This window comes from Jaculus jaculus, chromosome 12 (genome assembly GCF_020740685.1).
Source record: "Jaculus jaculus isolate mJacJac1 chromosome 12, mJacJac1.mat.Y.cur, whole genome shotgun sequence".
Lineage (NCBI taxonomy): Eukaryota > Metazoa > Chordata > Mammalia > Rodentia > Dipodidae > Jaculus > Jaculus jaculus.
In genome coordinates this window covers 39,183,695-39,210,105 of record NC_059113.1, presented here as the reverse complement: position 1 = coordinate 39,210,105, position 26,411 = coordinate 39,183,695, and the positions used below count along the sequence as shown (strand labels likewise).

At 48.2% G+C, this 26,411-nt stretch overlaps 1 protein-coding gene across 1 annotated transcript; it reads right to left on the bottom strand.

Annotated features, from left to right (window-relative positions):
• On the bottom strand, positions 1-25,599 carry LOC101607270 (myosin-3). The gene is made up of 39 exons (XM_004663127.2): positions 25,396-25,599; positions 23,506-23,649; positions 22,401-22,557; positions 21,706-21,733; positions 21,210-21,318; positions 20,266-20,358; positions 19,487-19,550; positions 19,308-19,406; positions 16,726-16,829; positions 16,506-16,644; positions 15,973-16,091; positions 15,739-15,888; positions 14,925-15,095; positions 14,530-14,836; positions 14,351-14,421; positions 13,367-13,454; positions 13,165-13,282; positions 12,687-12,810; positions 12,459-12,595; positions 12,122-12,377; positions 11,149-11,391; positions 10,883-11,059; positions 10,627-10,772; positions 10,459-10,549; positions 8,591-8,980; positions 8,378-8,504; positions 7,061-7,179; positions 6,701-6,897; positions 6,128-6,311; positions 5,324-5,489; positions 4,927-5,051; positions 3,752-4,060; positions 3,429-3,632; positions 3,227-3,352; positions 1,846-2,016; positions 1,650-1,754; positions 1,391-1,486; positions 1,162-1,299; positions 1-38 (listed from the first exon to the last, which is right to left on the bottom strand). Exons 1-39 carry the CDS (start codon positions 25,597-25,599, stop codon positions 12-14), a joined length of 5,823 nt encoding a protein of 1,940 aa, XP_004663184.1. The 3' UTR covers positions 1-11.
• Positions 25,600-26,411: the final 812 nt, after the last annotated feature.

The following is a 26,411-nucleotide window of genomic DNA, read 5'->3' as shown; positions in this document are numbered from 1 at the left end:
GGAAGCCTCGCTCATTCTTCGCTCTCGTGGACCACCATCTGGAAAGAAAGTGGGCACCCTTAGTCAGGTCAGGCAGTAAAGACACATTTCCTCTACTCCCTATTTCAGTTTATTTGTATAGTTCAGTGAGATACAGGATATTTTGGAAGCTTAAGGGAGTGTATGATGGTCCATGTGAAGTCACTCTATAGCCTGAGAAACTGGCCATCAGAGAGAGCAAGCCCCTCCTGCTAGGAAGCAACCCTGCTATCCACACAGTTACTGCAGACACCTTCAGGGGGACTCGAGGACACTTCTGCAACAGCCTCTCATACCGGCAGGGGTCGCCCGAGAGCAACAGTGGAACACTGGTCCTTCCTTTCAGAATATATATATATTTGAGAGAAAGTGAGAGAGGGAGGCAGAGATAGAGAAAATGGGCATGCCAGGGCCTCCAGCCACTGCAAACAAACTTCAGACACATGTGCCATCTTATGTTGCTGGCTTATGTGGGTACTGGGGAGTTCAACCTGGGTCCTTAGGCTTCATAGGCAAGTACCTTAACCACTAAGCCATTGCCCCATCCCAGGATTTATTTTTATTGTGACCTGTAGACCTGGCATCTAATGGGGCTCTAATAGGTAAGTGACTGTAAGCAAATCTCTTTCTGAGCTTGAGATTCCCCAGCTGGAAAGCTCCTTCCAGCTCAAAAGTTTCTGAAGTTACCATGGTTGTACTGTGTAGAAATTTCCTCCAGATGGAGACATTTCATCCTGGAGGAAAGTTCATGAAGACTCAGGAAATTCCTGAAATTTGCAAGATTCAGAAGACCCTTCCCAAGGTGATAAAAAAGAGTAGGAACTGCTTGAGAGAGACTGGCTGCCTGGCCAAGCCAGCTACATGCAAACCGGGCAGCGAGCACCAGAGATGCAGAGATTCTTTGGGGAGTCGCCACTTATGTGGAGGTGGGCATGGGGGTGATTCAGCTGCCTTTGAGTCATCCATGTTCCCGTAAGTAGCCCCTCACTCATACTCTTGTAAGTAACCTCAACAAACTCATTGGTTTGTTGTAATGATTTCTTGGGTCTGTGGTTGGTGCCCTAAATCTGGGGTGAACAGACATTTGCTCACATGCCCTCACTTCGAGTGTAATATAACAGGGCACCTCCCAGGTCCACTTACCCTGCTAGAGGTGAAGTCCCGGGTCTTGGCCCGAAGCTTATTGACCTGTGATTCTGCGATATCGGCACGTTCCTCAGCCTCCTCCAGCTCATGCTGAGCTTTTCTGAACTTGGTGAGATGAACATTGGCTTGTTCATCCTAAAGGCAAAGAACCCAGCAGGTAAGTTCAGCATGCTCCTCTCTCATCTCACCATGAGAACCGGGCCGGGCCATGCACACATCGACTTACAGCCTCCTCAGCCTGCCTCTTGTAGGACTTGACTTTGACTTGCAATTTATCCACCAGGTCCTGCAACCTCAGCACGTTCTTCCTGTCCTCTTCACTCTGCACTTAGAAAAGTGGGAACGTTGCTAGAGAAGAAGGGCAGAGCTGCAAGAGGGCTAGGCCAAGTTTAAGGGCAGAGCATTCCACATGGCTTGGGATGGGGGTGCAGGGTGACGTGTGCACCTTACTGAGAACATGCCCAGCAGGTCTTCTTTGCCCCCACCTGGTACGTGAGCTCCTTGACCCTCCGCTCGTACTTCCTCAGGCCCTTCACAGACTCTGTGTTCTTCTTCTGTTCCCCTTCCAGCTCAAACTCCAGCTCTCGGATCTGGGGGAAATGGTGGAGAAATCAGTCTGAAGCTGTGGCCTGATGAGAGCCCGGGGAAGCTGGCGTTGGCCGGGGCTCCTCCTGCCAGTACCCTCGTTTCCAGTTTCTGGATCTGCTTCTTGCCGCCCTTCAGCGCCAGCTGCTCGGCCTCGTCCAGGCGGTGCTGCAGGTCCTTGACCGTCTGCTCCATGTTCTTCTTCATGCGCTCCAGGTGGGCGCTCGTGTCCTGCTCCTTCTTCAGCTCCTCCGCCATCATGGCAGCCTGGGGAGCAAATTGTGCAAAGCTTGCCCTGTGGAAACCTCAGTGTCCCTGGGGCCAGGGAGCATGTTAAAAAGACAATGGCAGTGACCTTGGGATGGCTCGGAAGGTACCATGGTGCTGAAAAGAAGTGACAGAGGAGTGCTCAGCACTGCAATATCTCTATCACACCTTCCAAGGCTCGGGGACCATTGCGGAAGAGGTGGCAGGAAGAATGTAAGAGCCAAAGGAAGGGTAGGACTGCTTACAACGTGCTCCCCCAGACACAAAATGTCCTGGATATCCATGACCTCACAGTGCCTGACACTACCTACACAAGACCAGCATAATGGGAGGAAAAGATGATGACATCAAACTAAAAGACAGACTGATTGAGAGGGGGAGGGGATGTGATGGAGAGTAGAGTTTCAAAGGAGAAAGTGGGGAGGGGGGAGATTACCACGGGATATTGTTTACAATCATGGAAGTTGTCAATAAAAAATTAAAATTAAAAAAGAGAAAAGACAACAAGTAAAAAAAAAAAAATGAGCGAGCACACCTCCCACACTGCAACAGGACACCCAGGACATAAAATATACAAAATGGACCCTTTCTTTCCTGAAACTGGTCCCCTTGATTCTCCCCACCCTAGGGAGTCTCTTTCTTTTGTCATCACCAACATATATTTTGAAGAAATTCTGACACTTTAGACCTACTTGATATACAGTATCACCAACTTAGTGAATAAGAGAAGGGAACTGGAAGGGACTGGAGAACTAAGGGTGTGCACCAAAGGTACAGGAAAGTAAAATAGGTTTGAGGTGTCTTTCTCCCACCAGGCAGCAGGTGGCGCCATTGGAAGAAGGCTTCAAAGACCCATGAAGATTTAGAAGGTGAGAAGAGGTACATGCTGGGGCAGCAACATCCCTGGGTTTCATTCCCACACGTGGAAGAAGCCAGATGCTGAAGAACACACCTCTCCAAAGGAAGAACAGATAATATAATTCTTCCTGCCTCCCCCACCCCACCCTGCCTTTCAAGGAGGCAGGATGGAACAGCAGAGCTAGAGGGGAGGTGGGCGAGGTTTGGGAGTGGCATAAACACCATGTCTATGACGGGTGTGTGTGTGTGTGTGTGTGTGTGTGTGTGTGTGTGTGTGTGCCTTCTAATGGTTATGTCTGGGGGCCAGGGGAAGGGTGGCCATGCAGGAGGGGAGAGCAAGAGCCTCACTCACATCGGTGATGGCCTTCTTGGCCTTCTCCTCCGCGTTCCTTGCATCCCTGCTGGCGTCCTCCACCTCGCTCTGGAGCTGCGTGAGGTCTGTCTCCAGCTTCTTCTTCGTGTGGATGAGGCTGGTGTTCTGGAGAGGGGGCGGGGGTGTCACGCAGATGTCTCTGTGACAGATATATCCTCGCACCCCTGCTCCTTGCCCTCACCTGGGTGTGCAGCAGTTGCACCCTCTCATTGGAGTCCAGGAGCTCCTGCTCCGCCAGCTTCCGGGCCCTCTCCGTCTGCTCCAGTGTGGCCCGCAGCTCCTCCACCTCGGCCTGCAGCAGGTTGGCCCTGCGCTCCACGATGGCCAGCTGCTCCTTCAGGTCCTCCTGGCCCCGGAGAGCATCGTCCAGGTGCAGCTGGGTGTCCTAGCCATGGCAGAAGGGAAAAGTGTTTGAAGGGGGAGGCTCAAGGACCACGGGCCTCATCTAGTCTTGGCTTATTTGAAGCCTGATGCAGTGTCCCCCACCCCGGGGACCCCCTCCACCTTCAGCTGTCCCTGCACGCTCCGCAGGTGCTTGAGGGTCTCCGCGGCCTGGCGATTGGCATGACTCAGCTGGATTTCAATCTCGTTCAGGTCGCCCTCCATCTTCTTCTTGAGCCTGATGGCCTCGTTCCTGCTGCGCACCTCGGCGTCCAGGGCACTCTGCATGGTCTCCACGGTCCTCTGGTAGTTCCTCTTCAGCTGCTCTATCTCTTCGTCTTTCTCCGCAATCTTTCTGTCAATCTCTGATTTCACCTGGGTCAGTTCAAGCTGGATGCGCAGGATCTTGGCCTCCTCGTGCTCCAGAGCTGCCTTGAAAGGACAAAAGCCAAGCAAAGGTTTCTGTGCCGGTACGGAGCTGACTACACAGCCCCTGGACCCGGTGCTCCAAGGGGATATCCCTAAACCTAATTCTTAGAATAATCTGTCATGACCTTTAAATAAAACCTCTAATTTACCTTCAGTGCTGAAAGAAAATGTCTTTATTTATTATTTACTTGGAGTGTATGTAGTGTGTTTCTGTGTGTATGCATGCTTGGATGTGAATGGGCTCACACATGGGTACAGGTTTATATGTATGCATGTGCACATGGGAGGCTGGCAGACAACCTTGGGTGATATATCCTCCGGAATGCTGTCCACCTCTTTTGAGACCGGACCTCTCATGCTTAGAGCTCACCAATTAAACGAGACTAGCTGATCAGCAAGCTCCCATCCTCCTGTCTCTACCTCCCAAGCTCTGGGGAAACAGACATGCACTACCACACCGAGCATTTTCACTGGGTACTGGGGGGTCCTCATGTTTCCAAGGCAAGACACTTTACTCAGTGAACTACTTCCCTGGTCTGTTATTTATTCCTGAGTATGTAATCAAACACTAATAACATTTAAACTATCATCTTTATTGTGAGCAAGAAACACCTTGAGATATTTTACATTCAACTCCAATTTTGTAAAATTTCATTCTTGGACCTACTTTGGTGTAATGATTTTCTCCAATAAATTCAAGATAACTCACAGGTATTGTCTCAGTCAATTTCACAGTTATGGGAAAAGCTCAAGCATTTAGACCATGATTTCACAAAGGCAAAACGAAGGGGCAGAGCAAAAACAGCTCAACCCCCAGGATCCCACCATCACCTCTGTGCCTGCTTCCGGCTCCCTCCACACATGCTCACCTCTGCTTCCTCCAGAGCCAGCTGGATGTCAGCCTTCTCCAGCTCCATCTGCTTTCTAGATTTCTCCAGCTCATGGATGGTTTTACCATTCTCAGCAATTTGTTCTGTGAGGTCCGCTATCTCCTCTGCAATGAAATAAGTCTCCATGGCATTTAGACACCTCTACATGGGTCTCTAGGTATGCAAAACACTAAGATGGTGCTTATCCCTCCTTTACTGTAACAAGGACTCCTGTTCCCTAAAGATGGGATACTGTGAGGAGAAAGAGACCTTTCTGAAAGTGCATCAACAGATATGGTGAGGGACCTGAGGACTGGATTCATGGCCACCCCAGTGCACTCTGGCCATGGCAGGCAAGAGAAGTCAGACCATCTCAGACTGCGTGGAAATGGCTTACGCTCTAAGTTCTTATTTTCCCGTTTCACGGTTTCAAGTTGATCCAAGGCTTCCTCGTAGGCATTTTTCAGTTTAAAAAGTTCGGTGCTCAAGGAGCGGGACTCCTTCAGAGCCGCTTCCAGCTCTGCCTGGCTCTCCTCACACTTTGTCTTCCACTCGGCTAGCACCTGCAACACCAGGGAGGAAGGGGTCTGCTTACAAAGCTCCCCACCAAGCTTTCAGGCGAACATCACCATTGACGGAAACACTCTCAGTTAGGTCTACGGTCAGTGACTCTGTGTCGGCTCCTTGTTCTAGATGATTGGACTAGGTAAGAATTCACTTTGTACATTTACTCATGATATTCAGTAGCAACTACCATCTCTAAAAAGCAAATGGAAACTTGGAGAAAGAATTAGCTATGTATAATAGCCCATTTCCTGGCATGGAAAAAAAAAAAAAAACGGCCATTTCCTTCACTTACACTGTTCTGCCATACTGAAAGAGGAACATCCAATAACCTTTCCGATGAGGCCTAGGTTAGAGTCCCACAGGTCAGCCTCCTAGACACACTAGCAGTATGGAGGAAGAAAAGGGCTTAGGGCCGACCTGCACTGTGGAACAATGTTTAGAAGAGACTTCTACTCCATTCCATCTCTATTCCATGTCATAGATGAGGCAAATGCATCCTAGTGATGTTCTAGGACTTTTTTCAGTGCCATCTTGGTAGAGAGGGGTAGAGCCAAGCATAGGATCCAGCCTCCACCTGTGGCCATTACAATTGCCCACACCACAGCATCTAGCCAACGGGCAGCAGACCCCACACCTTGTCAAAGTTCCTCTGCTTCTTGTCCAGCGCAGCAGCCAGGGAGTTGGCTCTCTCCACATCCACCATCAGGTCCTCCACCTCTCCTTGCAAGCGCTGCTTGGTTTTCTCCAAGGAAGCACATTTGGCATTCACGGCCTCAACCTGCTCCTCTGAATCTTGAAGGCGCTGAGCAAGTTTTTTCCTTCGAGAATGTGAAAGAAAAGCAGATGTTATTTAAGTGTCAGACTTCTTGAACATCATTATTCATCAAGCTAGAATCACAAATCTGGGTAATTCAAATGCCTCTGCGCTTGCATAAACCCAAGCGAGTTCCCTGTCTGCTCAAAATCTGTGGTCAATAACCTGCCTCATGTCTAACCAAGACCCAAGTTGATGTCTTAATGAAAGATGCCAAAGCCAAGTTCCTATAGTGGTCCTGAGCTGCATTCAAAAAAGCATGTGCTGGGGAAACACGCAGGAAGAAAACAAACAGAATAGATTCATCCCACAGTCGCTCTGAGGCCAAGTGTACTCAGTCATGTGAGCAAGGAAGAATTCCAAGTTCATCAAGAAGAAATGACAGTCGCCTACTTGGCCTCCTCCAGCTCCTCCGTGCGCTGGATGGCGTCCGTCTCGTATTTGGTCCTCCACTGGGCTACCTCGCTGTTGGCCTTGGACAGCGCCCTCTGCAGCTCGGCTTTGCCCTCCTGCTCCTCCTCGTACTGCTCCCGCAGCAGGTCACAGTCGTGGCGGGCGGACTGCAGGGCGTGGGCCAGCGCGTTCTTGGCCTGCAGAAGTCAAAGTGGATCGGTACCATGTGTGCTGCAACAGGAATGTTCCTGCTGGCAGCACCAACAGAGTGGAATGGCATGTATTTTCTAGACTGTTTTGTTGTTATGTTTTGCAGATGGTAATTGAAAGTTAGATCAAAGAAACATATGGAAGAGTTACCTTGCTCTCTTCCTCCAACTGCCTCTTGAGTTCTTCAATTTGTTGGGTGAATGCTTGCTTGCTCCTGGAAAGCTGGGACACAATGCTTTCCTTTTCTTCCAGTTGACGACTCAGCTCCCCTGCGTCCAGGAAGACATATTTTATTGATTCATTCACTCACTCAAAGAGTCCCTCTTATAAGTCACTGTGAAAAGGAAGACCCGAGGAGAGGACAGATAAGATGTGGCCTCTTCTTCGGGGAGAAACGTTCATGAAGGGGAAACAGTAACCGTATGATACCAGAATAGTATTAACTGCAGGGTGCTCAGGCGACCTCTGTATGTGGAAGCCAAGAGAACTATTGTGAGTTTAACATCACAGGGGCACCCAGACACTCTCACAGACCTCCAGTGGCTGGTGTCTCCGGCTGTATCATGATGGGACTTTACCTGACCTGCCGTTTGAAATTAGACTTGGGTGAATGGCATAGGATCTCGTTTATATGCATATATGAATGAAAGAGAGAAGGGGGAACTTGTGAACCCAGAAGAAAAGTCCCCAAGGTATTGTTAAACTACACTTCTCTCCCTTTTCTTGCCTGTTGCTACAACAGAGAACTGGTTCACTTGCGATGAGGGGACACCAGTACCAGATGCAGCCACATTTTTCTAAGTGAATGTCCCAAGCAAAATCCCCTTACACCATTACTACACACCCAGAGCCTATGCAAATTAGCTGCCTCTGTCTTTATTCTCTTAAATGCCAGAATGCAGTTGGTGGATAGCAAAAAGTAGAAAGATCATGGTTCTTTGCTTCCAGTGCAGCTAGATTCTGTCAGACACAAGTTGATATAAATGGTGGAAGAATGAAGGTAGAGCCATTTTGAGTTCCTTCTTTCTGATCACTTCTTGTTTTTACTAAACTTGGTGTTTTTTTTTCTTTTCTTTCTTTCTAGCTGAGACTGCAGACTGACCTGGAACTCATTCTGTATTCTCCCACTGGCCTTGAACTCACAGTGATCCTCCTACCTCTGACTCTTGAGTGCTGAGATTAAAGGTGTGTGCCACCATGCCTGGCTGCATGGCCTCTTTTTAGATAAAATTTTTATTTATGTGTGTGCAATGTGTATGTGTAGTCTATGCACATGAGGGTGCATTTGTGCACACTGTGCACTTTATGTGGGTGCTGGGAATCCGACTCAGGTCCTAAGCCTTCTCCCCTGCCCCTGGACAGTCTTGTCTGTGGGCTGCCTCATTGCCTCCATGTGGAAAACACTTTTAGGAATCATCTCCCAAATCCTGCAGATCCAGATGGGTGCAGGTGCGTTTGGACGCTCACCTGCCTCTGTCTGCAGCCGGGACCTGTGTGTGGTCAGCTCACTCAGGCTCCTCTGACACTCCTCATTCTTGCCCCTGGCCTCGCTTAGCTGGTCCTCCAGAGTCCGGCACATCTTCTCCAGGTTGACCTGGAGGGTTGGCCATGGGCGAGCAGTCAGTCTGGCCCTCCCCTGGTATCCCTGCGGGAGCAGCAGAGGCCAAGCCGCCCTGGTACCTTGGACTTGGACACGCTCTCCACGCTGCTGGCGAGGTCGTCGATCTCCATCTTCATCTCGCTCTTCTCCTTCTCCAGCTTTTGCTTCACCCGCTGCAGGTTGTCGATCTGCTCCCCGAGCTCAGCCGCGCTGTCGGCGTGCTTCTTCCTCAGGGTGGCCACGGTGGCCTCGTGCTGCAGGGTGGCCTCCTCCAGGTCCCGGCGCAGCTTCAGGAACTCGGCTTCCCGCTTCTTGTTCAGCTCGATCTGGGTGGACGTGACGCCGCCCGCCTCCTCCAGCCGCTCGCTCAGCTCCTCCAGCTCCCGCGCGTAGTCACTGCGCTGCTTCTCTGTCTTGGCCCTAGTGGCCCTCTCTGCCTCGATCTCTTCTTCCAGCTCCTCGATGCGAGCCTACAGGGGCAGTCAGTCATCACCCATGGGCAGCCAATTCCCACAGAGACCGTCAGCTTTGCTATTCACAACATCTAGCATGAAGTCAGGATAGGTGCTAACAACTCATGAACGTATGAAGAAAATGTAGTTCATATGAGCAGTGGAAAGTTACTCAACCATAAAAAGACTGATGTACTGGGCTGGAGAAATGGCTCAGCAGTTAAAGGCATTTGCTTGCAAGACCTGACAGGCCAGGTTTGGTCCCCCAATACCCACATAAAGACAGCTGCACAAAGTGGTGCATATGTCTGAAGTTTCTCATTTGCACTACAGGGGGCCCTGTTGTACCCATATTCATTCTCATTCTCATTCTCTCTCTCTCTCTCTCTCTCTCTCTCTCTCTCTCTCTCCCTCATAAAGGTATTTTTAAAATAATGTTTATTTATTTGCAAGCAAAGAGAGAGAAAAGAGAGAGAGAGAATGGGCATGCCAGGGCCTCCAGCTACTGCAAAGAAACTCCAGACACATGTGCCACATAAATCTGGCTTTATGTGGATACTGGGGAATCAAACTTGGGTCATTGAGCTATGCAGGTAAATGCCTTAACCACTAAGCAATCTCCCCAGCCTCAAAGTATTTTTTAAAAATATTTTATTTATTTATTTATGACAGAGAGAAATAGGAAGAAAGAAAGAGGGGAGAGGAAGAGGGAGGAAATGGGCATGCCAGGGCCTCCAGGCATTGCAAAGGAGCTCCAGATGTATGCTCCCCCTTGTGCATCTGGCTTACATGGATCCTGGGGAATGAAGCCTGGGTCCTTTTGCTTTGCAGGCAAGCATCTAACTGCTAAGCCATCTCTCCAGCCCTCAAAGAAGTTTTTAGAAGAGAATTATGTCCTGTCATTTGCAGCAAAAATGGAGGACATGATGTTAAGTGAAATACACTAAATATAGGGGAGGCATGTTCTTATATGTAGTAGATATTTTACAGGTCAGATTGAATGTAAAACAGCAATTACTAAAGGCTGGGAAAGAGTGGAAGTGGATAGTGGGAGACTGGATGTATAGGGGCACACTGAATGCATGTGTTCCAACAGTGTATGGAACCTCAACAACATGCTAATGAAAGAATAGGCTAGGTTCCACCCTACCAGATGAGTCTATTCCCAGATGCTTCCACAGACAAGCATGAACATAACTCATGTCCTTTCAAATGGATGTTGCCTGCACCAATATGGTCATTGCCCTTGCAGTGACCCACCCACGATATTTCTCCATTCACCTTAATGTGGAACCAAATAGTTTATGCACTTTAGCCCAAGTTTGGGGTACAATGTCCATCACTACCAGCTCAGTCTGATAGAGAGCGACGCCGTGAGGACGTCAGCCACATGGTCCTGAGCACTTGCTCTCAACAAGTCTGAACCTCCACCCAGGTCACTGAGCAACCCACGTGTGCAAAAAACAACAAAAAGTATTTATATAAAGGCCTCTTACTTGTAACTCTTTGATTTTCTTCTGAAATTGGAGACCTAGCGTCTGCTCATCTTCCACTTTGCTTTGCAGCTGACTATATTCAAAGTCCTTCCTGTGGAGAAATGTGGGGTGTGAGGATGGACTACCCAGCAGCTCTTGGTGGGAGCCCAGCAGGGGGGCAGGTCTTACTTCTTGAGCCTCTCGTCCAACTGCTGCTTGTCATTCTCCAGATCCACTATGGACTCCTGGGCGAGCTTCAGGTCTCCCTCCAGCTTCCTCTTGTTCCTTTCCAGATCCACACGCAGCTTCTTTTCTTGTTCCAAGGAGCTTTCCAGCTGAAAAAGGCATCATTTTCCATTGGGCTCAAATGCTCTACAAGGGTACCACTGGGGGCTCTTCCATCATGAAAGTCTGGGGCTTTGGAGACGTAACACTATGTGCTTACATCATCTACTTGCTGCTCCAGCTTGCTCTTGATCTTGCTCAGAGAATTGACTTTGTCTTCCTCAGCTTGGAGATCGTCTAGAGCTTGCTGGTGGGCCTCTTGGAGAGCCTTCTTCTCCCTGGTTAACTTTGCAATAGTTTCATCTAACCCAGCCAGTTCCTCAGTAAGGTTTTTCACCTATGAAGGAACCACAAGCAATTATAAGAAGAAATGAAGCCGAGTTCATGAGTGCATCAAGTTGAAAGTCCCACGAGGAAAATGATTACCTTGTTCTCTGTGGCATGCTTCTCCTTCTCCACCTTGGCCAGGGTCAACTCAAGGTCATCAATGTCTTTCTTCAGTTCTGAACACTCATCCTCCAGCTTCCTCTTCTTGGCCGTCAGCTCAGCATTGATCTCTTCCTCGTCCTCAGCTCTCTCAGTCACCTCTTTGATTTTGGCCTCAAGCTGGAATTTGGCTTTGATCAACTGGTCACACCTTTCCTCTGCATCCAACAAGTTTTCACTCTCCTTTGAAAACATTAAAATACAAAGAGGGCTGTGAAGACCATTCAGCAATTAAGAGCATTTACCACTTACACATGAGAGGCCTCTGAGCCAGAGACTTCTGTGTTTGATTCCTCATAACACACACAAAAATCTGGGTATGCCAGGCATGGTAGTGCACACCTTTAATTCCAGCAATTGGGAGGCTGAAATAGGAGGACTGTTGTAAGTACAAGAACAACCTGGACTACAAAGTGAGTTCCAGATCAGCCTGGGCTAGAGTGAGACCCTGCTTCAAAAAAATAAAACAAGCTGGGTGTGGCCACACACCTCTGTAACATCAATTCATTTAGGGATGGTGGAGACTGGAGAATCGCTGGGGCTCACTGATGGATAGCAGTTACAGGTTAAGAGAGACCCATCTCAAGGAAAGGCACCAATGAGTGATAAGATAAGGACACCCAGTATTCTCCTCTGGTGACCACATACATGCATATGGGAGGATGCACATCTGCACACAGTGCATACAGCACACATCACACACCATACCCCACCACACGCACATAATAAAAATGAGAAAGAATCATAATTCCCTTTAAGGACCTATGGTTTGAGACAGTCCAGTATTTTGGTGTATGTAAGGTGTGCTATGAAGTATTCCAAGTACAAAGCAAAACACCTCCCCATTAATGCAGCTTTCCTAAACACAAAATCAAACCTAGGATATTTAAAAGACAGATCTCTGGACACATACAGCTTGTACTTGGAGCTGCAGGTCATTCTTCTCTTGTACCAAGGTCACCAACTTTTCCTCCAGCTCCTTCCTTTTCGCCTCCGACTTGGCGAGCTCATCTTTGGTTTTCTGGAACTCCTCCTTCATTGTGGCCATCTCCTTCTCGGTCTCTGCGCTCTTGAGCAGGGGCTTGATCTTGAAGAAGAGCTTCATCCAGGGCCAGTGCTTGACATTCATGAAGGAGCGGATGTTGTACTGGATGCAGAAGATGGACTCCCTGAAAGCAAAGCATAGCTTATTCCAACAAGAGCTTCCTTCTTACCCCAAAGCTCACATTTGAACAAAGACCCCACTCGACCTCCTCTGCACCATCTTCTGGAATTCCACACGCATAAGAAACCCTCTGCACACAGCTTGTGTCCGAGTGATCAGCTTTGCCAGGCGATCATCCCGCATCTCTTCCAGGGTTCCCAGCAAGCCAGCCTTGAAGAACACCTTAGAGAGGACAAGAGTAAAGAGTCAGTGGTTGGAGTTAGTTGCATTAGGAGGATGCAAAAGCTACTGTAAGTCAGAATTGATGTGTTACCTTAGTGTGTCCAAATTTGTACTGAGTGTGGTCAATATCAATGGATGCCAAGAGCTTTTCACAAGCTTTCTTGCTGTCAATGAATTGCCCCTCTGGGATAGCACTGGCGTTCAGCACTCGATATCTGCCATAGCAGGAACAAAAGTAATCATAGGCAATTGTCAAAGACATAACACTTGGAGAACAATGAGGCCAGAACTTTCTTCCTACAGGGGAGAAACCTAAGCCCCTGAGAGGACACTTCCAGATAGCATCCTGGAAAACAGACTTTGACACTCAGGGCAGTACTTTTACTGCTATACAGTACATACAAGTTCCAAAGGAAAGTGGAAGAAACAAGTGGTCGATTGTTTATTTTACATGGAAGCCCACAACTGTTCTTTTGAACTGGATCTTTTCATACCAAAAGTCCTTGTCTAAGATTCCATTCCAGGCCTTATACATATCAAAGGACAGTCCAAACATTTTTATGACTCACCTTTGTTTAAAATCCCCATAGAGGATCCTATTTGGGAATCCTTTCCTACAGATGCGAATCCCTTCCAGGACACCGTTACACCGCAGCTGATGGAGGACAAGGCTGTGTTCCATAGCCCCTGAGAACAGAGGCAAGACAACTCAGCTTCACACAGAGGGCCTTAGAAACTGAGCACCAACTAGAGAGTTGGCACATGACTCACCTGGAGTCTTAGACTCATTGGGAATTATACAGCGTACGAAGTGAGGGTGAGTGGTTCTCAAATTGGACATCAGCTTGTTCAGGTTTTCCTAAAAGAAAAAAGATGAAATTCAAAATCCTGTAGATCTTTAGAAAGCTAGAGGCATATGGTAATGAGAAACAAAAGTCTTAAACTTACTAAGAATTTTTAAAGATACTGAAATAACTCTGTTTACTATTAGCCCTAAGGATGGAGAGCTATAGAAATCTGACACATAGGTTGGACATCCCTCACCTGAAAGTCTGAGGTCTGAAATACTTTAAAATCTTCAACTTTTCACTTTTTCAAAATCTGATTTTTTTCAAATATCAACTTGATACCCAAGCAGAAAATTCTATTTCTGACTTCATGTGACAAATTATGGGTAAAACACAGGTGAGCTATGGTAGAAAATTACCTTGAGGCTATATATGAACAAGATATGTATGAAATATAGGTGAATTTCTGGTCTAGACTTCAGTTTCATTACCAAGAAATCTCATTATGTATTTGAAATATTCCAAGAAATCTGAAATAGAAAACACTTCTAGTGTTTTCTAAGTACTTCAGATAGAGAAAGTCAACCTGTTGTCTTGGCCTCCCAGGGAGCAAGGTGTTCACCAAGTACAAAATGGCTTCTGAAATCAACACAGGAGCTGTATCTGCATCTACCAGGACCATGAAACATCATTGTTGGTGTCCTTTAGTGTAAATCGGAGGGTTGAATTTGGGACCCCTCCATGGCCAGTGAACATAGCTAGTTGCAATAGAAAATAGAAAAACTCTGGTGCCATGTGTATTGGCCCATTCATGTATTATCATGTTGTCAGCAGATCACACTAAGTGACCTCAATCAGACTCAAGATGTATCGCTGTCCTTGAATAAATCTAGTTTAGAACCTTCCCCTTGCCCGTTTCCATACGGCTTGAGTGCACCACACACAGATGAGCTTGCATCTCTCTTACCCTGAAAAGTGCAGAGACTGTCTGGAAAGAAGACCCTTTCTTCTTGGCAACTTTCTTCTTTCCACTGTCAGCTGCAAGAAACAAAAGAGGAGAGGTGCTGGTAGTGGCTCTACCAGGCCCTGTGGGCACTGAGGGACAAATGGATGGGTGATCACCCTCATAGCTGGACAGTCTGTTACCATCTGTTGTTGCGAAGGTGGCGTAGAGGTGTGCCAGGAGCCTGTTGGAGGACTTCTGGTACAGCCCCACAACGGTCTCGTTCAGGGGGTCCTTGTTCTTCTCCAGCCAGCCTGAGACGCTGTAGTCCACCGTGCCCGCATAGTGTATGAGTGAGAAGTGGGCCTCTGCCCTGCCTTTGACCACTTTGGGTTTCTGGAAGTTGTTGGACTTGCCCAGGTGCTGGTCATACAGCTTGTTCTTGAAGGAGGTGTCTGTGGCCTTGGGGAACATGCACTCCTCTTCCAGGATGGAGAAGATGCCCATGGGCTGCATGAGAGGCAAGACAAAAGCAGCTAGGTAAACGTGAGGGGCAGACTACGTGGGAAGAAAGCACGGAGCACATGGAGTAGGAAACCTTCTCGATGAGCTCGATGCAGGCGGCCAGGTCCATCCCGAAGTCGATGAACGTCCACTCGATGCCCTCCTTCTTGTACTCCTCCTGCTCCAGCACGAACATGTGGTGGTTGAAGAACTGCTGCAGCTTCTCGTTGGTGAAGTTGATGCACAGCTGCTCCAGGCTGTTATACTGGCACCAAAACATGACATTCACGTGAAAAGCTAGACTTCCTCAAAATAAGACTGATCAGCATTTCCTCCTCATGGCTTCATCTCTGCTTTCAAAGCTGGTCTTCCGACTTCTACCTAGAAGAGGTCTCCCTCCCCCCCCCAAATTCTTGTGCTCCGGGTATCCCTCAAATATGTTATGGTTTCTCTTGTGCATGCCCTAGAGACCCTGTCTGTCCTCAACTAGACTACAAGATCACCTTGTTCCCACCTGCATGTCTGCCACCTGGTAGACACCAAATGTACTCTCTGATGACTGCCCATGTGTCCTTCTAACTCAGAACCAGCATCATTCGTTAAAACAGTGCGTGATTGACTTAGTATCAAATTCTCTGCTTCTCTTTCTGGCTCTCCCCACATCACTAGTGTCATGTTATTCTTTCTTTTTCTTTCATCCATTTGGTCACATCCTTTAAAACCCACTGGAAGGAAATCTTCATTTGTGTTAAAATAATGAAAACCGTCCCAATGTGGTACTTCTCATCTCCCTGAACCATGTCTGGTGTTCCTACAAGGTAGCCACTTCAGGTCCTTCCCTTTAGGATTATGAAGACCAAGTTTCCTATGTAAACATGTATGCAAGTACAGAGATAAATAACGCAAACCTCAAAGATCTCAAAGCCCGCAATGTCCAAAACACCAATGAAGTGCTGCCTTGGCAGCTTTGTGTCCAGTTGCTGGTTGATGCGAGTGACCATCCACAGGAACAACTTCTCGTAAACAGACTTAGAAAGGGCGTTCACAGCATGGTGAACCTATGGGCAAATGCCGGAGGGTGAATAGGAAGGCAGTGACCATCAGGGCCCTTGGCTCCTTCCCAGCAACAAGGCTTTTCTTACCTGGTCCACCGTTTGACCCTTCGTAACATACTCATTCCCAACTTTCACTCTTGGAAAGCACAAGGCTTTGAGGAGGTCTGAAGAGTTGAGGCCCATCAAGTAGGCTGTTTTGTCCGCCACTGGTTGAGGAGGAAGGAAGGAAGGAAGACCATGCTCAGCCAGGTAATAGCATCACTTTGAAAAGCTCCCAGGTTTTTCCGTTTGGCTAAGCTCCTCTTGGAGTCTTTTATTCCACACTGCTTATCTAGGCCCAGTGGAAGCCACATCTCTCAGGAAATGTGACTGATTGTATGAACCAGCAGGAATGGGTTCCAGAAAACCCTGGCCTCTTTGAATTTTATCTGCAAAAGAACCTTTCAAGAGGTTCAGCAAAAGTGGGTGGTGATGGTCGCTGTAGACAGCAGTGCCCAGGAAAGGGTAACTCACCTCTCCTGGGGTTGGGGGAGAGGATTAATTGTCTTCTCAAGAGGCTCCAAATGGCCCTGGGGAACCAGCGTCCCTGCTCTGGCCTGAGCCCACTATGAACACTTTACCTTCAGTCCCATCTGGCTCTGCCTGCTCCTCTCGCTGCTTCTGCTTGAACTTCATGTTCCCATAGTGCATCACGGCCCCTGTCAGCTTGTAGAGTCCGGATTTCTCCTCTGGGCTGAAGCCCAAGATGTCTATGGCACTCTGCAGTGAAAAGAACAGCCCATTGGTCCCTTGCCCCAGTCATGGGTAAAGAAACCCCACCTTTCTTTCCACCCCATTTACATCTGTAGCCAACAGCTCCTCTGCATCGTCGATGCTGGCCACCAGGATTTCACCCTGGCTGATGAACGGGTAGTCATAAGGGTTGGTCGTAATCAGCAGTAACTCTGAAATGACAAGTATTTGAGAAATGTTACACACATGCAATAGAATACCCATCTACTGGATTTGGGCTTCCACTCCCTGGGCTGGGATTTTAACAACTAGAGTCAAAATTAAATTTAGAGCTACAAGTCTCCAGGCAGCTACACATTGCTCAAGGTGTGATTGAAAGCTAGTCCGCGGGACACTCTGCCATCTCTCATTCCATGTAGGTTAAAAACCTACAGAGAGGGAGCTGGAGAAATGGCTTAGTGGTTAAGGCATTTGCCTGCAAAGCCAAAAGATATCAGTTCAATTCCCCAGAACCCACAGGTGGGGCATGCATCTGGAGTTCATCTGCAGTGGATGGAGGCCCTGGCACACCCATTCTCTCTCTGAAATAAATAAATAAATAAAATTATATATATATACATATATATATATGTATGTATGTATGTATGTACACACACACACACACACATACATACAGCACCAGGCATGGTGGTGCACACCTTTAATCCTAGCACTCCAGCACTCAAGAGGCAGAGGTAGGAGGATCACCGTGAGTTCAAGGCCACCCTGATACTACATAGTGAATACCAGGTCAGCCTGGACTAAAGTAAAACCCTGCCTTGAAAACCCTACCTCAAAGCAAACAAATTTTTTTTAAAAAAAACTACAGAGATGAAGCTGGCAAGATGGTTCAGTAGTTAAATGTGCTTGCTTGCATAAGCCCACTGGCCTGGGTTTTATTCTCTACTACCCAGGTAAAGCCTGATGCAAGGGCTCAGTTCCCCAGTACAGATGTAAAGCCAGATACACAAAGTGGTACATGCATCTGGAGATCATTTGCAATATCTCTCACTCATAAATAAATTAATAAAGGATTTTTAGAAAAAGAACCACATGGCTTAGTAGTTAGGGTGCTTGCCTGTGAAACCTAAGAACTCAGGTTTGATTGCCCAGTAGCTACATAAGCTAGATGCACAAAGGTGGCACATGCATCTGGAATTTGTTTGAAGTGGCTGGAGGACCTGGCATGCCCATTCTCTCTGTCAAACAAATAAGTAAATAAAAGTTTCAAAATATGGCTGGAGAGATGGCTTAGTGGTTATGGCACTTGCCCGGGAAGCCTAAGGACACATGTTCAACTCTTCAGATCCCATGTAAGCTAGACACACAAAAGGTGAGGCAAGCACAAGGTTGCACATGCCCTCTAGGTGGTGCAAGCTTCTGGAGTTTGATTGCAAGGGCCAAGGCCCTGGTGCAACAGTTCTCTCTGTCTCCCTCTCTTTCTGTCGCTCTCTCTCTCTAAAATAAAAATAAATAAACAAAAATTTGCAAAAACAGGCCTGGAGAGATGTCTTAGCACTGAAGGCACTTGTGTGTGAAGCCTAAGGACCCAAATTCCACTCCCCAGAACCCATGTAAGCCAGACACACAAGGTCACGCAAGCACACAAGGTGGCGCATGCATGTGGAGTTCAAATATATAGTGGCTAGAGGTCCTGGTGTGCCAATTCATTCTCTCTCTCATAAAATAAATAAAAATTAAAAGAACTGCTAGGCATGGTGGTGCACGCCTTTAATTCCACCACTTGGGAGGCAGAGGTAGGAGGATCGCCATGAGTTTGAGGCTACCCTGAGACTACATAGTGAATTCCAGGTCAGCCTGAGCTAGAGTGAGACCCTACCTTGAAAAACCAAAAGAATAAAAAGAAGAGAAAAAAATTAAAAGAACCACATAGAGTATTTAAAATTTTTCTGCCTTTGCAAAGTAATGCTGCATGTCAGCATAAATTGGGGAAGGTTAACAGAGAAAACTGGCTAAGTGTGAGTCAGGACAGGAGCACAGGCCTAGGGGAAAGCCTAGGTGGTTTGGCTGAAGTCTGCTGTAAATGCGTAGTCTGTTTGCAGGCTGGGAACCTGATGGCCCATCCAGTACAACCAAATAGCACAGCAGACAGTGGGCACAGAGGCCCTGCTCAGGTACAAAGCCACAGGCAGCGCCTGTCCATTGGTTGGGTTGTTCATCTGACTGCACCAGCCTCACAGCCTTGTAATGAAAGCTTGGTTTTGGTGGCTAAACGCAAGAGGGCGCTCCAGGACAACTAAGAGCCCAGTTACGCCAAGGCAAAATAAACTGTCCTTGAATTCAGTCGTGAGTGGATTAGTCTCCCATTACTGTGCATCTGAACAGACTGTTTGTTTTTTGATTTGTATCTCAGGCTGACCTTGAATTAACTATATATAGTCTCAGGGTGGCCTCGAACTCACGGTGATCTTCCCACCTCTGCCTCCTGAGTGCTGGGATTAAAGGCGTGAGCCACCAACCCCGGCTTGAGCAGACTTTTCAAATTGGTACAGTCTCTGCCCAAATAGCCACAGCCCATGTCTGATAGAAATTTCCCCTGCTGACTGTCGAATCTCCACAGGGCAGCTGTGGTACAACTCTCCCGGATCTAGCGGCCCAAGAGCCCCCACGGTGGCTTCCCAGCCCCTCACCTATGAGCTCAGGCTTCTTGTTGGAGAGAATCTGGTAGAAGATGTGATAGCTTCTCTCAGCCTTCAGCTGAAAGGTGACTCTGGATTTTTCCAGCAGATCTGGAAGACAAGGGCAGGCCCATCCTGCGAGCTGCTCTCTGTTGCCCAGAGACCTCACCCATCCCAGTGCACATACTTACAAGTTTCAATATCTGCTGAGGCCAGCTTCCCGGTGGTACCGAAATGGATGCGGATGAACTTGCCCTGTGCAGGGGGAACAGCAAGGCCAGATCCTAGCACAAAGGTTCCTCTAGACTCCTGGGCACCGTTGTAGGAGCCTTTCCTTCTATAGGTTGTACTTGAGGATGTCTTCCCTCCTGTCCCTTTTCCTTTCTTGTGCTGTTTGCTTTTCACTGTGTCCCCCCCCCCCAACCCATGTCTCATCAACAAAGCAACTGGTGGATGTTTGTTCAACTTGTAAGTCAAGCTGTGTCCTCTGCCTGCTTATGCGATCCTCCATGAGCTTCCTGTTGGACTTAGTAAAATCCAAACTCGTTTTTATGACCTGTGAACTCTTAGGTGATCAGGTCCCCTCCTCCCTCTTCTATCTGGTCTCCTAGGATCTGCTCCCATTGCCTCGTGGGCCCTCTGCAGGTCTGCTCAGCACACCTCAGGGCTTAAGTACTCACTCTTCTCTCAGCTCCTCTCCCTCCCTATTTTTTCATTCTGATACTCCTCACCCAGCACATCTTCGTTCACAGCCCACATGAGAGACTCTCCCTGCCCACTCTGTTTGTTGAAGATCTGGCTCCTTGTTCGCAATATGCACCCAGGTTCTTCAACTTCATGTGAATGCTTCTTGCGTATTTGCCCATTCTTCCATTGTTTTTCCCCCACTAGTCTCTAAGCTCCCACGTCGCAAGCATCTGGACTCTCTTGTAGGCCACTAAGATCCTATCACAACCAACTGCCAACTCACAAAGCGAGAGGAGTTGTCATTCCTCACGGTCTTGGCGTTGCCAAAGGCCTCCAGCAGTGGATTGGCGCTGATGATTTGATCTTCCAGCGTCCCCTAATGCAAGAAATCCATGAATGAAAGACAAAAAAAGAAAGAAAGAAAGAAAGAAAGAAAGAAAGAAAGAAAGAAAGAAAGGAAAAGAAAACATTTTTTAAAAATAGTTTATTTATTTATTTATTTGAGAGATAGAGAGAGAGAGAATGGGTGTGCCAGGGCCTCCAGACTCCAGACGCATGCACTACCTTGTGCAGCTGGCTTACATGGGTGCTGGGGAATCAAACCTGGGTCCTTAGGCTTCACAGTCAAGTGGCTTAACCACTAAGCAATCTCTCCAGCCCCAAGAAGACATTTTTTGCAAGCCACAAAATGTTAGTTTAAAAACAAATGGCCACCAACTCTCCCTTTGCTGCCTGCCTGGCTTCTTGGCTGCCAGACCCTCCATTTCTGACTTGCCATCGTGAAGACCAACCAGGCAGCACTATGACCCCTCAAACTATTGCTGCCACTCGTGTTTGGTAGTCACTGGGACACTCATTTAAATCCCAACTCTCCAGTGAGTTGGGTGGTTTTCTTTTCAGACCACTGCATACATTTGTGCTAAAGGATAAGTATTTGCTACAAAGGTCTCAGGTGGCTGTGATTCTAACGCAAAAGAACAAGCTCTCTGACATGTCTCCACGTTGACCCTTCTTAGTAAAGCCTTCATCTAAGACATCACAGGACCCGATTCTGCAAGGTCAGCCACCGACTGCTGTCTAAGAAGGCCCATGTCTGTCGAGCCCTTACATCTTAGCCTGCCCCAACTGCCTTACAGAGAGAGTGGTGTGCGGTCACTGACTCCTCCCTCTGAGGTTGAGGCAGAGGGCAGAAAAGTGCAGCAGAGAGAACCCCACTCCCCTCCTCACCTTCACTTTGGAGTCCTTCTTCTTGGCCAGGTCTCCAGTGGCTGCAATTGTTGCAAAGTACTGGATGACTCGTTTGGTGTTCACAGTCTTTCCTGCCCCGGATTCTCCGCTATTCAGAGGGATGGAAAGAGAGACAGACCGAAATGAGTCATGTTAGTATGAACAGGCTCTCCAAGAGGTCCATAGTAAGTCTCTCTCTCTCTCTCTCTCTCTCTCTCACACACACACACACACACACACACACTAAATAAATAAGAACAGCCACGTGGACAGGCTGAGACCCCAGAGGAGACCTCACAGCTACTTGCTTGGTGGACCCAAGGATGGGTAACTTCAGTGTTCTGAGGACTTAAACACACTTCTTGCCCAACCTCAAACCTGCTTTCTCACCACAGACTTTGCTCCAAACATTTTCTAGTGAACATATTAGAACATGTGACATCTTTGGCCACAGCTATGAATCCACTCTATGCCTAGGACACTCAGGGATACTCACGTGATCAGAATGGACTGGTTTTCACGATCTGCCAAGAAAAAAAAAAGAGCTGAAGGCAGTATTTAGAAGCTCCCACTTCTATTCCATTTCTCAAGTAATCATACTTGAATTTCTCATTCATTTTCCATTTATCTATCTATCAATCATCTATTTTATTCGGTAGTAGATAGGAATTTGAAGAGATTCTTTTTTATAAATTTTACTGGGAACTTTCATATATGAACACATTGCAAACTGGTCATATTCCCATCAGGCTTTTGTCCCTATTCCCCACCACCATTTCACCAAGGACCCTCCTCAGTAGGGGTATTGGTAATCACTGGGGTCATGAAGGCCCCCCATTGGTTCCTGTGGGGAGGACAATGCCTCAGACTATGCAGAGAGATTCTGGAGAATGAGACACATAGAGGTTAACCACCTGCTGAAAAACCATGGCTTCCTACCCTATGAGGTTGAGCCATCAACCTTTGCTTCTGATCCACAAGATTGTTTCCTGTGGTTTAGCCAATATTTACATTAAATGCAAACTCCTTAGGATGGTCCCCAGGTCCTAAAGTTATCTGTTTGTTTCTGCCTTATTTGCCCCTTTCCTCCTGCATGGCTGCAGAGCAGGGAAGACCAGAACCGCAAGACAAGCAGCCTCAGGCCTGCTTAGTGCCTGGTCTCCTCTCCATGCTTCCTCCCCAGAAACTCACCGGTCAGCATGAACTGGTAGGCGTTGTCAGAGATGGAGAAGATGTGGGGCGGGGCCTCCTGGCGCTTTTTGCCTCGGTAGCCGTCCACCACCTCGGGGTTGTACACCGGCAGCCACTTGTAGGGGTTGACGGTGACACAGAAGAGGCCCGAGTAGGTCTGTGGGAGGAAAAGATACAGATGTATGTCACTGTGTGCCTTGTCTTTATTATCTCAGGTTTCTTCCCATAAACTTATAGAAAAGTGCGGGATAATTTCTACTGATGAACATTGTACCTGAAAGTCAAAGAAGAGAGTAGACAGACCTTCCACAGGAAGTGAGTGACACCCTGACCTCAGCTGTAAACTAGATGTCCTGTGCTCTCCAATCTCCTCCCAGCCTCCTTCCTCAGCCTCTCTTCTTCTTATCTCTTTCATCTCTTGCCTTCCCACTTGTTTTTTGTTTTTTTTTTGAGGAAGGGTCTCATTCTGGTTCAGGCTGACCTGGAATTAACTATGTAGTTTCAGGGTGGTCTTGAACTCAAGGCAATCCTTCTACCTCTGCCTCCCAAGTGCTGGGATTAAAGGCATGCACCACCACACCTGCTTTACCTTCCTTTTAAAAAAAATATTTTGTTTATTTATTGGAGAGAGAGAAGGAGGCAGATAGAATGGGCACAGTAGGGCCTCCATCCACTGCAAAGGCACTCCAGACGCATGCGCCACCTTGTGCATCTGGCTTATGTGGGTACTAGAGAATTGAGCCTGGGTCCTTTGGCTTTTCAGGCAAGCATCTTAACTGCTAAGCCATTTATCCAACCCCCCTCCAAATATTTTCTTCCTTTTTTTTTAGAGAGTGTGAAGAGAGAAGAGAGAGAGAGAGAGAGAGAGAGAGAGAGAGAGAGAGAGAGGGAATGTGTATGCCAGGGCCTCAGCCACTGCAATCAAACTCCAAATGCTTGCACTACCTAGTTTGCATGACCCACCTTCTTTCTTGCTCCCCTTTCTCCATCCCACCTCTCTTCTAGTCCATAGCCAGTCAAAAAGGAATCTTTCAAAGGCCCACCTCCCACCTCTCCTCTGCACCCATAGCCGGTGCCCCGGGAAACCTGCTGGCAAGTCACTCACGTAGATCATCCAGGAGGTGTAGCGCTCCTTGAGGTTGTACAGCACCGCGGGCTCGTTCAGGTGAGTCAGCATGGCCATGTCCTCGATCTTGTCGAACTTGGGGGGGTTCATGGCGTACACGTCCTCGGGCTTGACCACCAGGGTCTGAAAAGGCAAGATGCATGAGGCTTAACGACTGCTTCCCGGGCCTTTATTTGGCTGCTGCCAGTGTCTGGCAACCTCAGACAAGCTTCAAGCAAGCAGAGAAGACACCCGGTTGACAGTGAGAAGAGAGGACTGGGGCACAGCTCTCGGGGGTTCGTTTTTACTTCTCTCTCTCTCCGATGAGCCTGGGGTGAGGGGGGTGGTGACAGAAACGACTAAAGAGGACCTCTGTGGACCAGCCTGGGGCTGGTGAGAGGAAATTGTAGACATTTATCTCTGCAGGGCTGATTGCCTTCAAATCTAATCTCAGTAGCTGGTGGCTCTGTCCTACCTACTCCTAGAAAGAGGTGTGTCCACCATCCAGTGGAAGGCCTGAGCAAGGAGGTAGAGAATAAGGGAAGTGGCATGGAATCTCCAGGCTGGTACCCACAGGATCTGCCAACATTTGGAGGTCTCGAGAAGCAGCTGTCTAGCCTCCAGATTTCCCAGCTTGCTCCCTTCACCACCCCCCTACGTAAGTTTGGGAAAGAGCTGCCCCACCCTTCTGTAGACAGAGACTAGAAGCCAGTTCAACCATGAGCAGATTCCGTGGGGCCAAGTAAGGGCACCCAGCACTGGTGATGCCTTTTTTTGGCATCTAAGAGGAAGAGTCCTGCCTGCCCCAGGCTGTCAGGCTGGGCAAGGCCACTGGAGGGCCTGAGGCCCTGGGGTGAGCTGCTGTCTGCTGTCCTACCCCACCTTCTTGTCTAGAGGGCATAGTTTCTAGTTTAACCCTTTGATGATTCTTTCTTGGCTCTAGCCTTCCTTCTTTCATTCTCAGCTACTCTTTGTGTGTGTGAGTATACGTGTGCAAGTTTATGCTCATGTATGAGTGTGGGCACCTGCGTTCCACAACACACCTGTGGAGGTCCGAGAACAACCTTTGGTATTACCTTCCACCTGGTTTGAGGCAGGGTCTTGACAGAGGCCTGCCCCAGCTTTGCACTTTGGAGCTTGGAGAATCTGAACTCAGGTACTCACATTTGCATGGAAAACACTTTATCCACAGAGCCAACTCACCACATGGAGGATGTCCTGCCATTTTCCTTCATGCTTTGCTTATCTCTTGGTCAATCTCTCTCTCTCTCTCTGCTTTGCTTTCTTTCTCTCGCTCTCTCCAGATATTTGCACATGCTACACAAATACTTTACTGCAGAGCTATACACAGTCTTTTTTTCCTCTTCCACCTCGAACAATTCCAGTTTCATAAATTCCTGAAGCCCAACATTTCTGCCATCCCTCTACAATGGCTTGAACCAGAATGTAGTAGACCCCAGTGCCCATCTCTTTCCTTGTTCAGAGTGGCTGTTACTTGACACTGACCTTGTGATCGTTTGGGGTCCCATACACATTGTCCTTCCTTTCTTGATCAGATGCCTGTTGCTAGAACCAAGGGAAACCTAGGCTACCAGTAGAGAGTATTCTAGAAATCCTCCACTCTTGAGACCATTAAGCTGGTTTTCTGGCTCAGAGCAATGCGGATGCTAATAAAAGTACTTAGTCAGGTTCATTTCCCACCCTGCAAAGGAAGCCAGTACGCATTCTGCTTTCTGCCAGGGTGCTTGGAAGCCTAGACCTATTTCATGTGAAGCATTCCAGGGCCAAAGCCTGGGTCTGGGAGTTGCTGGAGGAGGAGGAGAGATGGGTACTAAGTCAAAGCAAGTATGTGGGGCAAAGGGTCATTGCATAGGAGGGTGAGAGCCTTACCCTGTTGTCTTCAGTTTCCACAGTGACCTTCCCATCTTGACTACTCTTAATTTTCCCCTTGGCGTACTCTTCCTTTGAGTCAACCACAAAGCAATAGGTTTTGGCATCAAAGGGCTGGTTCTGAGCCTCGATCCTCTCCTTTTCCGACTTCCGGAGGAAAGGGGCAGCTATGCCAAACACTTCCATCTCAGTGTCGCTACTCATGGCGTCAGCTGCAAGGCAAGCCCTCCAGTGAGCCAGGGAGCTGGTGAGTCCCACTGAACCTGCACGGGGCCACTCCCACTACCCCACCACCCACCTGCCACCCTCACAGGCTGCCCAGTGCCCAGCAGAGCTCCAGTCAAGCTTCAGCACTGGGGAACTCAAGCTGGCACATGCTTGTTGAGTTGCTACTGTATGGCAAGGGCATGGATTCTCTGTAACCCAAGAGCCTCGGCTCCTTCGGCTTAGTGAAGGAGTTTCGAACTGCCACTGGCAAGAACTCACTTTCCTCTTCTGAAAAGCCCAGGAGTAGCCAAAAGAATATTTAAAAAAAAAAACATGAAAAAAATAAAGGCACTCTTCAAAGATGGTGCTAAATGACAAACAGTGAAAACAACCTGAGCCATTTTGAAGCCACCTTCCTTGCTAAGAATTGACAGAAGCCCCTGACGGCAGCATCGATGTGGAAAGGATTCTCCTCTCCTAGCCTGATGTTACATTCTGCATCTAAGCTCTCTAACTCCACAGAGCCACTGGGATGAAGAAGCAATGGGCGACCTGGGTCCACCCGTAGACTTCCAGAAGTCCAGGGCTATGGGCTGATTCTCACCTGAGTCACACTTGCAGGACAGCAGAAGGTAGCAGTGGCTGTAGAACTAAGGGACCTGCACACAGAAGGAGAAGATTAGGGACAGGTGCTTCTGCTCTGAACCTGTTCTCAATGAAACTCAACCTAAAAAGACAAAGGACTAGGAATGTATGGAGCATGTCAGCCCAGAGCCAAGCTGGAGGAACAGACAGGCCATGGACCACAG

Coding starts and splice junctions, on each gene's coding strand:
- LOC101607270 (XM_004663127.2), bottom strand. CDS start 25,599: ATGAGTAGCGACACTGAGATGGAAGTGTTTGGCATAGCTGCCCCTTTC. Junction 20,359..21,209: donor AGAAGGACTCCAAAGTGAAG/GTGAGGAGGGGA, acceptor TTCTTGCATTAG/GGGACGCTGGAAGATCAAAT. Junction 12,811..13,164: donor TATGGGGATTTTAAACAAAG/GTGAGTCATAAA, acceptor CTGCTATGGCAG/ATATCGAGTGCTGAACGCCA.